General features: G+C 44.6%; 3 protein-coding genes across 3 annotated transcripts; 2 read left to right on the top strand and 1 right to left on the bottom strand.

Moving 5' to 3' along the window:
- Positions 1-1996: 1996 nt before the first annotated feature.
- On the top strand, positions 1997-4884 carry LOC109787387 (E3 ubiquitin-protein ligase SINAT5). The gene is made up of 3 exons (XM_020345946.4): positions 1997-2465; positions 3666-4052; positions 4223-4884. The coding sequence occupies exons 1-3, from the start codon at positions 2235-2237 to the stop codon at positions 4580-4582; spliced, it is 978 nt and encodes a 325-aa protein (XP_020201535.1). The 5' UTR covers positions 1997-2234; the 3' UTR covers positions 4583-4884.
- A 1756-nt stretch (positions 4885-6640) lies between these two features.
- Positions 6641-12863, bottom strand: LOC109787388 (uncharacterized). The gene is made up of 13 exons (XM_020345947.4): positions 11946-12863; positions 11821-11853; positions 11606-11725; positions 11444-11509; positions 11271-11336; positions 11103-11177; positions 10880-10982; positions 10707-10781; positions 10446-10611; positions 10276-10345; positions 9968-10033; positions 7165-7287; positions 6641-7082 (listed from the first exon to the last, which is right to left on the bottom strand). The coding sequence occupies exons 1-13, from the start codon at positions 12541-12543 to the stop codon at positions 6820-6822; spliced, it is 1824 nt and encodes a 607-aa protein (XP_020201536.1). The 5' UTR covers positions 12544-12863; the 3' UTR covers positions 6641-6819.
- Positions 12864-13177: 314 nt separating this feature from the next.
- Positions 13178-13789, top strand: LOC141042780 (uncharacterized). The gene has a single exon (XM_073511674.1). It carries the CDS (start codon positions 13178-13180, stop codon positions 13787-13789), a length of 612 nt encoding a protein of 203 aa, XP_073367775.1.
- The last annotated feature ends 200 nt before the right edge of the window (positions 13790-13989 follow it).

Here is a 13989-nt window from a genome sequence, read left to right as displayed (position 1 = left end):
AAACTTCTTAAAGTTTGACCAACATTGTATGAAAAACAACCAACGTCCACAATATCGAATAAATATTATTTGATGCATCACGGGATTAATTTTCATACGTATATATCTAAGATTGTAGATCTTGATATTTTTTAATATTGGCCAAACTCAAATTACTTCATAAAGTTTGACCTAAGACAAATCTTATATGCGGAATAAAAAGAAATAGAGAGACCTGGTAAGAACAAATCAAATGAAAAGTATCGGTATCCCACACGATCTCGAGTTGGAAAACTCACACCCACTAGACAATGTGTGTCTCCTAAATCCTAATCTTCACCTCCCTCGATTGCGCCAACAAATCTGAAACCTTTTCGTCAACTAGCAAACTTCGAACCAAAGAGGAAAAAGTCCAAAACAAACCTTCAATTTGTAGGCGAAAACTAAATTAAACCCCGAACTCTCAATCCCTGAAATCAGCACACCAAACTCTCTAATCCCGGTCTATTTTAAACCTTGACAGAACACAGCCGGGATTTGCTGAATTGGGCCGGCCCAGTAGCGCAGTTGCGCGCGCGCGCACTAATCTAGTTTTTTCTTAGTTTCTTCCTCTTTCGTTTTCTTTTCTTTTTTCATTTTTACACATGTCTAATTTTTCTCAGTACCCAATGTACATTTTTAACGCACACATTAAATATTTTTGGATAAACTTTTGACATTTTCAAATACATTATGTACATTTATAAATTACATATTTTAAAAACTTTTTGAATACAAGGTAATATTTTTTCAACTACATGTTTTACATTTTCTTAATGACAATAAATATTTTATAAAACTACACAACACTCTTTTACGTGGTTCAACATTTCTAAATTTGCACACACTTTTTTCAAGGACATGCCACATATATTCTGTTAAGGTTATGACACATTTTTTTACATCACACAACATTTTTTTACACTTGTAAACACATTCTTTTAGAAATGTCACAAACACATTTTTTGGAACTCGTGATCATTCTTGAAATGTTACATTTTTTGAATGTATAAAACATTTTTTTGAACCACACAAATATTATTATACATTGTATTAACATTTGGATTGGCCCGTACATGTTTTAAAACTTGTGATATTATTTAGATATTTTCAGGTTTCAGAAAAATCTTTATGTATCAAAACGTGTCCGCACTTTAAAATTTTGTTCAGGTTGCAGAAAAAATTTATGTTTCAAAAAGTGTTTGCACTTTAAAATTTTGTTCAGGTTTCAAGAAATGTTTATAAAGGTGTTCGCTTTTTCAAAGTTGTTGGTTTTTTAAAAGTATTCGAAATTTTCAAAAAGTTCTCGCACTTTATAAAATGTTCAACGATTTCATAAATAAATATGTAATTTTGAAAATACGAAATATTTTTCATAGCATGTGAAAAACTGGTGGAATTCCGAACTTTTTTTGATAAATGTGATTTTTTTGAAATCGCGAACAGTTTTTTAAAATGCTAATAGAGTTGATTTTGTGTGAAACACGAAATTCCAAACAGTTTTTAAAAACACAAAATGAATTGAATTTGTTCGAAAAATATAAAACAGAAACATTTTTAACTTTTGAACAATTTTAGAAACGTGCCAACATTTTTTAAACCTCACGAATTCTTGTTGTGTTATAGTGGGCCGGCCCAAATTCTAGTCCGTGGGAGTAGCTGGAATCCCGGCCGGGATTGTAGTCTTCCCAGTGTGCCCAACAGGTCTAGGGTCCAAAATAGACCGGGATTACAAGTTCAGAGTGCCAATTTCCGGGATTCAAAGTTCGGGGTTTGATTTAGCTTTTGTCTACAACTTTAAGGTTTATTTTAGACTTTTTCCAAGCAAAGATAGTGGCAACATGGTGCCATGGCAGCAAAACAGAGCAAGAAGAGACGTGGCTGCCATACAGCACAAATCATTGCTGCCACACCGCGAGGCAGCACAGCACGGCAGCAGCAATAATAGCACTAGCCGTAGCCTGCCTCCGTCCTCCCTAATCCCAGAGCGCTCGTGCGTGCGGTCGAGCCGCTTCATTGCCCGGGGCCCCCGCGCTTTTCTTAGACCGCCCCCCACCCGCCCGGAATCCGCGGCGCGAGCCCCGCCCCGCCTCCCCCCTCGCGCCCCACAAAGCGCCGGAGGCGCGCCCCCCCGCAGCCCCCCGCGCCACACGCCGGAGCCCGGATCGCGCGCTGCTGTTCGCCGGCGGGCTGAGGCGGGCGTCCGGGCGCGCGCCATGGACGTGGACAGCGTCGAGTGCCTCTCGCTGCCCGACGCCGCCATGGACGCGGACGACGTCGGCCTCGCCCTCCACCCGCACGGCGGGATCCTCGCCGCCGCCTCCCGCCCGGCCGCCTACCCCAAGGCCGGCGCCGGCGCGGGGGGCATCGTCGCGCCGGGGAGCAGCGTGCACGAGCTGCTCGAGTGCCCCGTCTGCACCAACTCCATGTACCCGCCGATCCACCAGGTTCTTGATTTTGCCCACCCCCTTCTTGATTCTGGCGCGGCGTACTGTGTGTCGGGTGTGCTTGGACTTGGTCTGCTTCGGGACCGGGGCCGATTCTTGGGTTCGAATGGGGATCTGGGTTTGGGAAATCGATAGTTTCCAATTGCGTGCTCCGCCGTAATCAAACGAAAATAGCATATGTATTCCTTGTATCATTATATCATTGTTCTTGTTCATTGGGATTTTCGGTGATCCTTTCCTGCCATGTAGAGGATTAAGAAAAGGTTAGAATTTAGGGTCTTGCAGACAAGCATGCTATTAGACAGTTTCTACCTTGTAAAAATTGGGGTACAATCCTGAACAGAAATTGGCGTGATATGATTAATAAATTGAGGGAATTGGGCAATCTCAAACCTCGTTATACTATTTGCTTTCTGGTCCCATCTTATTTTCTGTATTTGATTTGATTGTGGATATGTGATCAGCCCTTAAGTGGAGGATATAAAGTGGAGTACAGGTCAATGAACTTATCTTTTGCATAGCTAATGGTAAAAGTAACATCTTGGTCTTTCATTGGATGATATATTTAATGTCGGATCAGTATTGCCTACGAAACTAATCTATTACTGCTCTTGGAGGTAGAAATTCCTACATTAATCATATGCAATCGAACTGCTTATTTCATTTGGTGGATCCAGAATATAGTCGTGTAGAATAAATCAATCAGATATATGCGGAGTCACAGTCAGTTGTAAACACACACACACACTATATTTTCAGTCATCACCGTGTGAGTTGGTAGCAAATCTAACTCTGATTTCAACCATCAACATATGTATTGTAGTATGTAGCGATGCAAAGGGAAGATTTTCATGCTAGTATTGATATCTTGATCCTTAAGCAAGTACTCTCTCCGTCCCAAAATTCTTGTCTTAGATTTGTCTAAATACGGATGTATCACGTCACATTTTAGAATTAGATACATTCGTATCTAGACAAATTTAAGACAAGAATTTTGGGACGGAGGGAGTACAACGCTGAATATATGTAAGCAATTTGGGATCACATATGTGGTTATCAAAATAAACATGGGGAAGATTATTGGTAATATCAGATGTGGCTGTGTGTTGGAGGGATGTAATTGTGTGGAACTGAAGAATCAAATGTCCTATGTAGTGCTGGTTTTTGGCATGACTCTAATCTCTGCAACTGCATTTACAGTGCCAAAATGGACATACTCTGTGTTCCACATGCAAAGCTAGGGTACACAATCGTTGCCCTACTTGCCGACAAGAGCTCGGTGATATCAGGTGTTTGGCACTGGAGAAAGTAGCCGAATCGCTTGAGCTTCCCTGTAAGTACTATTCCTTGGGTTGCCCAGAGATCTTCCCATACTACAGCAAGATAAAGCATGAAGCGATGTGCAGCTTTAGACCATACAGTTGCCCCTATGCTGGTTCTGAGTGTTCTGTGACTGGTGATATTCCTTACCTTGTTAACCATTTGAGGGATGACCACAAAGTTGATATGCACAGCGGCTGCACATTCAACCATAGATACGTCAAATCCAACCCAAGAGAAGTCGAAAATGCCACCTGGATGCTAACGGTAAGTATTTATAGCAAGAATGTTTCCTCTTGTCCAACTTTAGTGCAATACACCTGGATACAAGATCATCCCTCATACAGAGTAGTTCTTGATACGATGAGTAATGTAACCTTGTATATACATTTCAAATCTACTCTTTTTGATGCATTTGTTTGGTATATTTTGAGCAGGTGTTTCACTGTTTCGGGCAGTACTTCTGCCTGCACTTCGAGGCCTTCCAGCTTGGGATGGCACCAGTGTACATGGCCTTCCTGCGTTTCATGGGAGACGAGAATGAGGCGCGGAACTACAGTTACAGCCTCGAGGTCGGCGCCAATGGCAGGAAGATGGTATGGGAGGGCACCCCCAGGAGCGTGCGTGACAGCCACCGGAAGGTGCGTGACAGCCACGATGGTCTCCTAATCCAGAGGAACATGGCATTGTTCTTCTCGGGCGGCGACCGGAAGGAGCTGAAGCTAAGGATCACCGGCCGGATCTGGAAGGAGACGCAGACCCCGGATGGCACCTGCGTACCAGTTCTCTGTAGCTAAGCACAAGCAGCGAACAATCTTCAAAAGAAAAAAAAAGGATTCGATGTCATTTGACATGATATCGCCTATCCCGTCGCCATGCCCTACTGTTATCGTATGGTCTGAGGCGACGTTTCATGGTTTTGTCTTTGTTGTGCAAAATTAGGAGGCTAGGATGACCTTGTAAAGTAAACTCTGTATATATGGCATCCCACGGCTTATTACAGGTTAGCTCATCAAGCTCTCTGATGCCTTCAGTCATGTCTCAAGGAAACTGTATCTTACTGAACTTACATCATCAGTCTTACAGCTTTAGAGGGTAACTGGAGTTGTTATTTGATAGCGCCAGCAAATTTCAGCTTCAGGCCTTCAGAGGGTTTATAATTTGGGCTGGGGCCTAGTATGATGATACCAGCAGTGTGGATTAGTCTTTGCACTTGGAGAGGCTGAGACTGATGTTAAGTACTCATGACATTTGACAGCTTGACCCCGGCATTTTGCACCTTATAATTCATTTAAGATTAATGGACTTCTGCTCCAGGATAATCTTATCTGATGGATTAGTGACTTGAGTAATGCGTTAATGTCGTCATCAAGACGGGCAACGTGTCTCAAACGGCAGATTTGCCTTTGACTGGCAGACCAGAACCTCATGGGGACTTGAGAGCGAGGGTTAGGAGCTGACGGAGATATCTTTTCGGCTACGTACAAGTTAGAGGCTCTTGATGAAAGTCTAGTACTCTACAGAAACACTCCAAATGTGTTGATACTTCAAATAAAAATGAGACCGGAGACCATACTTTTAAAGACCGGACTGGACCGAGGAACCGGCGCCTTGCCCAGTTTTTTAACGTGTACTGGTCTTTTAGTAAAAAACCAGAAAAGTATTCAAAATAGAATCTATAAACAAGAAATTTAACAGTTAACCTTGCCTGGTTTTTTCAACTTGTACTGGTCTTTTCTTTAAAAACCAGAGAAGTATTCAAAAATGAATACATAAACAAGGAATTTAACAGTTAACCTTGAGGCAAGGCAGCCAACCAACTAGGCCAACAACACTTTGTGATTTATTAATGGTTTGCATCCAATATTACATGTATTCATTTGATATGATTGCCTTAAATATTCTGGTTTTTGTCGGAAATGAACCAATGAACCGGTGGTCCGACCAGTAAAAACCTGAACCGACAGCCTCGCCGATTCAATTTTCTAAACCATGTCCTCCAATGTACTCCCTCCGTCCCGAAATAAGTGTCTCAACTTTGTACTAATACAAAGTTGTAATAAGTGTCCCTTTTCGGTTAGATACCGCTCTGTTAAGTACTAATGATTTTACTTATCATCCTTCGGGTGAGTTGAGAGCGGTGCTTTCCCCAACGTTAATACTCCCTCTGTAAACTAATATAAGAGCATTTAGATCACTACTTTAGTATTCTAAACGCTCTTATATTAGTTTACGGAGGGAGTAGTATTCTGCGAGATAATAGCCAGCTAGAAGGAGTAATATCGACGAATGTAGTAAACCATACCTTAAAAGCTAAGGATTGAGAGGAAGATGGGAAGCGGCCGAGGAGAATAAGATTCTAAAACCAAGCTATAGACCGAGTAGGAAAGAACTGGCGTTTTTTTTAGGGGAGGATGTCAATATGATCTTAATAAGGTGCGGGGCTTTGCATCTGACATTGGTTGAGCTTTCCTCTGCAAGAACCCGCGTCCTAGCCTTTTTGCGCCAAAGTAGATGCTCAAGCGAAACATTCCACTTATTGAAGAAGGGATACAGATATTTCAAGTTCAAGAAGTAGGCATTGATCCAGAAAATGTTGTGAAAATCTAGGCTAGGAGGAATGCATCAGAAGTCTAACGTTTCCTCAACAATTTGAGGGGCCTACCATTAGTATGTTCCATTAAATCTTTTGATAATTTTTAACAAAAAAGGTCATTGGAAAATCTCGTTGCGACGAATTTAATTTAATGGTGAAAAGGCAATTTTAACCGCACCGATAATTTGAGATACTACAGAACATTTTGAATTTTCAAAAGGAGGAAACAACCTAGGCTGACATCGGACTCCTTTGCCTGTAGCGGACGCATGAAACAAATGACTAGAATGTTTGGTGGTTCCCTAAAAACCTAGTGTTCATCATTCACAATTCATAGATGTGATTACTATTTCATGGTCGATCTTATTATTGCTTTTGCCACTACCGAATTCTTCAACATAAGGAGAACACCCACACCACAAGGTCCGGTGTACACAACTAACACCTTGGCTGGATGCCGCCTCTCGCCCTCAGCCTCTCCCTGGCGAACTCGCCGGAGACCGGCATTCGCCGGTGCCGCGCCGCCACGAAGCCATGTGACCCTTGATCATGTGCCTTCTCTGTCTGGACAGGTTTAGCGGGAGACTCCTCCTGCTGCTGTTGCGGCTCATCGTTCTCAGCGGCTTCCTCCACCGAGCTGCTCCAGCCGAACTCCATCATGCGCTGCTGGTAGCACTTCATCGCCACCACCAGCATGAACACTGCACAAACATGTCAAACATACATGGTTAACGTTCTTGTCAAAGATGCCATGCCATGCCATGCGCGGGTAGAAGAGATTACCAGCCCAGACACGAGCCACCGTGGAGGAAACATTCCAGACGAGGGTGAAGACGGCTGCGACAACCGCCTTCTTGTGGGAGCAAGACTCCCATGCATCCCTGAACCTCTCCAGCCAAAACTTGCCTGGCATGCATGGACAACAAAGCAATTTAGTAAGTAAAATTACGCTAATTTCTAGAACATGTCCTCAATTTCATCTGATGTTTCCCTCTTTCTTTATTTCTTTTCTGAGGATGGACTAGGCGCCATGGGTTTATGGTTCCTGGTGTCTTACATATTTTGGAGATTCGGATATAATTGGCCACCAGGATGAAGCACACAAGTATAGGTTTTTTATTTTTTTTTAAACTACCGCACACAAGTATAGTTGGGTCAATAGAACTAATGTAGTTGGTGTCACTTAGGGAAACGATGGAACTTCATGATATATTTTTCTTCATCTTCGTCTAAACTTTTTCTCATTTGGAAAGCAAACAAAAAACTTAGGCTTAATGAAATGGTTGGTAGTCAACGGCATCAACTACTAGATCTAGCCAGTATAGCGACCTTCTTTGTTGTATATGCCCGAATGGTTATCTGTCCAAAATCTAATTTTCGGTAAGATAATACAAGATGAGCACAAAAAAAACTAGATATGAATTGTAAAAAAAAATATGCGCACATATATGTGTTTGGACAGCGACAAGCTATCTACCACCTTAACAAATCAGTGAAGTCACTAATGGACTTGATGACTCTGATAGAATCGTTAAACTATCTATGATGCAACATTCATCATCACAATCAACTTCATCATATGAAACAGTAGGTCACACAACTATGAACTGCTGGCCTGAAGATCTGCGGCACTCCATGATGGATCCACTTCCAGGCAGTGCCTCTGGGAGCCGAAGAAGTGGGTTATGGTAAAACAACAGAACATCATTCATAACACACCTAATATTTTAGAGGATCAGCTAGCACTACTATAGATTCATTACTGTTATTGTTGGTCAGAGTTGGTGAACAAACAGGGGCCCTAGGGGCCACAAAGGAAGGTGGGGATTAGATCTAGAGAGGGACGTTTGTTTGGATGGGATCTGAGTGCCAACACTACACATGCAAAAACAGGACAAAGCTAGGAGGAAACTTTCAGTACTGATAGTATGTATGCATTACCCAAAAAAACATAGTTGAGACTTGAGAGGCCAACATTTTGTGAGTCTAGCTTTGCAGATGGTTGACAAGTTGAAGTATAAGCCACTCCTCACCTGAAGACCCGTGTCATTTGAGTAATGGTTCAGTCAGTGGCCAATCAGTGAGTTTATGTTCAATGTAGTTTAGAAGATACAGCAAAGCTTTATTCAAAAGATCGAAGTTTTATTACCCCGCCCTCTGCACCAACTAAACTAAGGGTGCATATATCCAAACCACTAGAAATTTAAATTGCGTTGTCAGTTGCAAAAGCTGACGCAACTAAATCAATACTATTTTAATTAACGGTAACATGTGGCAAAGTTTTTCAGTCACTAAATTAACACATAACGACACCAATGATGAGACACAACACTACTGATGAGACCAACGTCAGCAGTTGGTGAGATTCTTTTCACTTTTCCATACTCTCTCCAACTAAAAATAAAACATGTCCTATTTATAAATTTAAAAAAAGATGTAAGGTTCTGTTGTCAAACTTAATTTATAAATTTAAAATAAAGCATTTCCTATTTATGTTTCCCCTCACTCTCCCAGTCTCCCTGTTTTTTTACCTTATCTCTGTTTTTCACCGGTTTTCTCTAAAAACCGCCTCAACTGGCCCATCTCTTACCAAATAATAAGTGTTTATAAAATAAAATCTATTTTTACCCAATCACATTAATATGGCAGGTAGACCACAGGTTAACCTACAGGAATATTGATGCCCCGGTTTGCAACGGGCAATTATCCAGGAAAGAAGAAAAGTAGACAAAGTGGGGGCTACCTGGAGTACAGGCGTACAGCATCTATCGTGCAATTTTCATATCTTTGTAGCTTGAGCCACCGCATCAACGACATACACCACGTGCAAAAGGTTGAGAAAATAACCAGGCATGCTCCCTCTCCCACGCAAAGTTACCTCTGGGCCTACATAATTTACCTTTTCCCTTTTGACGGGACATTTTCTCCAAAGCTAAAAGTTACCGAATCAGTATACTGTCTACCCCATCCATGAACCTTGGTCTAGCTCGCCTCTTAATTTATTAGCTAATGCATGCTTTTACCAGTAGTTGTGGTTGTTATACTATTTTTTTACCTAATACTACATATGCAAGCACAAGTACCCATATGGCAGAATAAGGGATGCTGACAGCACAAGATGTAATTAATCTAGTACACTACTGATGCTATAGCGGAGTACTACTGGTAGTAGGTATACACACGGATGATAAAATTTATATTCAGTGTAGTGTAGTACTACTATCGTGATAAAATTCTTCTGTCCTGCTCACAATTTACATTGCACATTAATTTTACCTAGTCCTTTACCTACGCACATGCTGCCACTGTACCATGGGGACCAGTAAAAAATGTGTAGTACTACCATGTCGCAGTGAACAAAACTTGGATCCAACAACCACAATCATATTAAAAACCAAAGCGGCCATCCCCATGGAAAAATGTAAGGCATACAATAACACCAAATTAATCCCAATAATGGTTGAAATTCGGCGAGGAACATTTCAGCGAGGTAGGTAAGTTGCTTTGTGCGTGGCATTTTGGTCGAAAAATGCGAAGATATTATTAACATATAAAAGGAGAGCTTTCGCTGCGAAGATATTATTACCATATCTGGCGAGCTGCGTGGAGTAGGAGGAGCACACCTTGGGAATGGTGAAGATGCCAAAGAACACTGCAAAACCACCAACGGATCACATCACAGGCACAAAAAAGTCAGTAACAGCAGCACTAGTTGATGCCTGTGGTCCGTCCTAACACACATATACGACTAAAGCTAGGCTGTGCGCCAGAGAATGTAACCTGCATTTTTCTAAGAAAATGCCCATATTCACTTAGCTTAGCTACATGGTGAAATGAAGCACAGAAGATGCTCCACGGGAAGAGAAGACTAGACAGAGAGAGAAGGATACGTACCCAGTTTGGCCAGGGTCCAGAGGGTGACAAAGTTACCACACCGGGCCATTGCAAACAGCAGCAGCGCCAGCTGCAGCACATGTGTCGCTCTGTCAGTACAAATCTAGAGACGCATGCATGCACTATGCTACCGGTGCTAGCTGGTAGTAGTAGTACATTCTGGTTTTTACCTTCATGGTGGTCGCTGGCTCGCCGGAGAAGAGGGACCGGAGGTTCAGGAGCACCTCGTTGACGTAGGGCAGCACAAGCCTCAGCAGCCAGACGGCATCCTCCTCACCAACCAGGTAGTGGGACCTCTCATTATTCGTCTCATCATCACACTCCACACTCTCACCTCTGGAAGCATTTCAACACAAAGGTGGATTAATTAGTACTAATAGTACACAGGGGAAGATTATGCAGGTAAACTGATTTGAGATTTTTTTAATTACCTGTTGAGTAAGGACTTGCAAAGGAATCTTAGACCAAGGTAGACCAGGCCTAGATACGAAGCTGCTGTTATTGTGCTGTGCGATTGAGAGATTTTAAAGGGATGTTTAGATAATTTACAGCTAAATTGTTAATTTCTTTGCCGCTTGATAAGAGTAAGAATGCAGTAACTTACTTGAAGTTTAGGTCTTTGGCATAGGAGCAGGAGATGAGCGAAAAGGTCCCGAATCCAAACACAAATGCAGACTTTGACACATCTCTCCACATTACCAAATCCACTGAAAAAGACAGCGCCAAAAATAAACAAAGAAAAAACCATCAAATCTATTTTTTTTAACCTGAAAAAAATAGAGTAAAAGCGGCAAGCTGGTACAAAAAGCGCGTAATACAGCACTAACCAATGTTCTGCATTCTTCGATTGCTTGTGCTAAGAGCTGACGGCCTGCCCTGGATCTCCTCATACTCTTCTTCCTCTTTAAAACCAACAAAAATGCAACGATAAACCACTAAATAAGAAGAAGACCAAGAACTGAGAATGAACGGCCGAACAGGCAAATGAGACTCACCAGGGGGATTATCCACAGGCTCTTGCTTGGGGAAATGTCGGCGGATTACCGGCGAAGCTTTCTTCTCTGAACAACACCAATAATTTCTCTTATTTGAAGTAGCCGATTAACATTAACTCAGGAAATGCAAATTGCATTCCGAATTTCTCTTGGAAAATTCGCAACAAAGTTACCTGGAGAAGTTCTTGCCGGCTCTGGGTCCGTTCTGTGGATTACCACCGGAGTCGGCTTCTTCTTCACTGAATTTTGGGACGACCGAGAAAGCAAGTCAGGAAAAATGGACTAAAAATTCAGATGAATTCGCACCGTTCTGCATCCAGGGAGGAGAAATTCACCGGGAGGGGTCATGGGCTCTGGGTTCATCGACCGGAGATTGACGGCCGCAGCAAGTTTCACTGGCTCTGGATTGGCCGCTCTCTCATCTTCAGTCGGTGCTGCCACAGGCCTGATCGCTCCTGCACTTGCACAGATAATCCCACCATCACAACACAAGAAGAATTGCCAAATCGAGAACGAAAAGGAAAAAAGCAAAATCCGAATTTGCTCTCACTTTTTGTCGGTGGCGCAAGATCTTGTTCGTCCTCTGCAGCATGACGCCAAATCAAGATCGCATTTGCAAAATTGGTTCATCAAGAAAGGAATCAGACGGAAACAATCGACGAATTTATTTCTTGCCTTGATTCGGAGCTGTCGCCTGATCAGTTTCGTCCTCGTCAATGGCCGTCTGATCCTGATCTAGCACCTCCTTCTCCTCCTCCTCCTCCTCTTCTGCTTCCAGCTCTTCCTCCCACTCCTCCTGGTCCTCCTCTGCCTCCTCTTCGATGTCCTTGGGTTGCGGTAATGGCGCCTTTTCCACCTCCACCACCACCACCTCCTTCACCTCGGCCGCCAGCTTCTTCTCCGGCGTGGTGACCCTCGCCACCGCCCGCTTGGCCACCGCCCCCGTCGCCGCCGCGTCGGAGCGCGACTTGCGCAGCTCCCCGATCGCCGTGACCGGCTCCGACGCCTTCCAGTTCCTCCGCTTCTTGGCCGCCGCAGCCGTCCCGGCGCCCGCGCCCGCGCCGCCGCCGTCGCTTTGGTTCCGTCGCAGGCGGCTGTACACCCGCATGCCCTCCTCGTCGGCGTCGTCGGCGCCTTCGCTGAAGACCTTGACGCCGCCCTTCACCTCGTCCATCTCCATCCGCGTCTCCCACACCGACGCCGCCGCGGGAGACCGCCTCGGCACCGTGAGGCGCCTTCTCGTGCTGGGCGTGGCGGCCCCCAGCTGTTGCATTCTTCTAGATTAGCAGCTCTGATCAGCTCTGCCGTGGTGTCTGTGCTCTGCTAGTGCTGTCGTCACTAATAATTCCCCGTCTGCTCTGCTCCGCCTGGTTGCTCGCACTGCCTTGCTCTGCACTCTCTCTCTCACTGTATGAATCTCCAGTGTGTCAGAAAGAGGGGTCGTGAGGATGCAGGGGAGCTCACTCTGACGGTGGTGCGTGGGTTGGCCGTGGGCGTGGGCGGACAGCAGCAGCTCGATCTGGTCGGAGGAAGCAGGGGAAGTGATGCGTGCGGTGCGGTGAAGGGATCGAGCAGTTGGAAAAGATGAGATTTGGTCTGACGTCGTGGGCTCCTGCTTAAGGCCCAATGTGCTGGTGAAGGGCCCGGAGCCTTTGGTATGGTGGGTGATACGGCCTAGTGGTGCGAAATCATTACCTACCTCAGCTCGCCGCCCTTCTCAAAAAAAAGAAAGAAAAAAGCTCACCTCGCCGCCACGTCGCTCCCCTCACGAAACCTGGCCGCCACGTCACTTTGCCTCGCTCCTAGTCACCAGCAGCACCAGTGTTCACGCCCCCCCCCCCCCCCATTTCCGGCGCGCGGCGCCGGCGGAAGAGGACCTCCGTTGAATGATCTTGGTGCGAGTTCACATGGACAAAGATTTCAGTAACTACGGGTTCTTCCGTACGATGCGGGCTGCATGGGATCTGGCTAGGGAGGTGAAGATCAAAACCCTAGAGGATAATTTATTCATCATGAAATTTGATTGCCTGGGGGATTGGGAGACGGTGACGCAGGGTGGACCGTGGCACTATAAGGGCAACCCGGTGATCATAGCTCCATATGATGGATTCACTAAGCCATCGACTGTGGAACTTTTCACGTTTGATGTTTGGGCTCGTATCATTGACCTCCTGATGGCGTATCATGGGAAGGTTAAAGCTTTGGCTTCAAAACTAGGGGAATTTGTGGACTCAGAACCTTCCTCTTTTGACTTCGAGGGAAATTTCTTCAGAGTAAGGGCCAGGCTTGATGTGCGGTACCCCCTGAAAAAGGCAACATCCATCATTCGTGGGGGTGAACATGAGATCTTTGCTGTGAGATATGAAAGGCTACCGGATTGGTGTCAGGTTTGTGGCATGATGGGTCATCAGTTCAAGGAACACGGAGATGGAGTTCATCCTCCTTCGGCCCTGGTTTTCAAGAACCTGCGGGCTCCAGCCACAACCAGTTGGGCGACCAAAATGAGGAGCAGTAAGTAGCAACAGTCCAAAAACATAGCAAAGGCAGCACCACGGGATGACCAAGCATCGGAGGAAGCCTCTTATGAGGATACTGAAATGGAGGAGGGCGATCTGAACCGAAAGCGCTCTTCGAATGAGGTACAGGGCCAGCTTGAGCCAAAACCCGTCTCAGGCTCAGAGCTGGCGCTTGTTGTCAAGGCCAAAGGTGGGGTGGAGGA

This window comes from Aegilops tauschii, chromosome 3, assembly GCF_002575655.3.
Source record: "Aegilops tauschii subsp. strangulata cultivar AL8/78 chromosome 3, Aet v6.0, whole genome shotgun sequence".
Classification (NCBI taxonomy): Eukaryota; Viridiplantae; Streptophyta; class Magnoliopsida; order Poales; family Poaceae; genus Aegilops; species Aegilops tauschii.
Note: the sequence above shows the minus strand (reverse complement) of the source record. Positions and strands in the feature narration are given on the sequence as shown.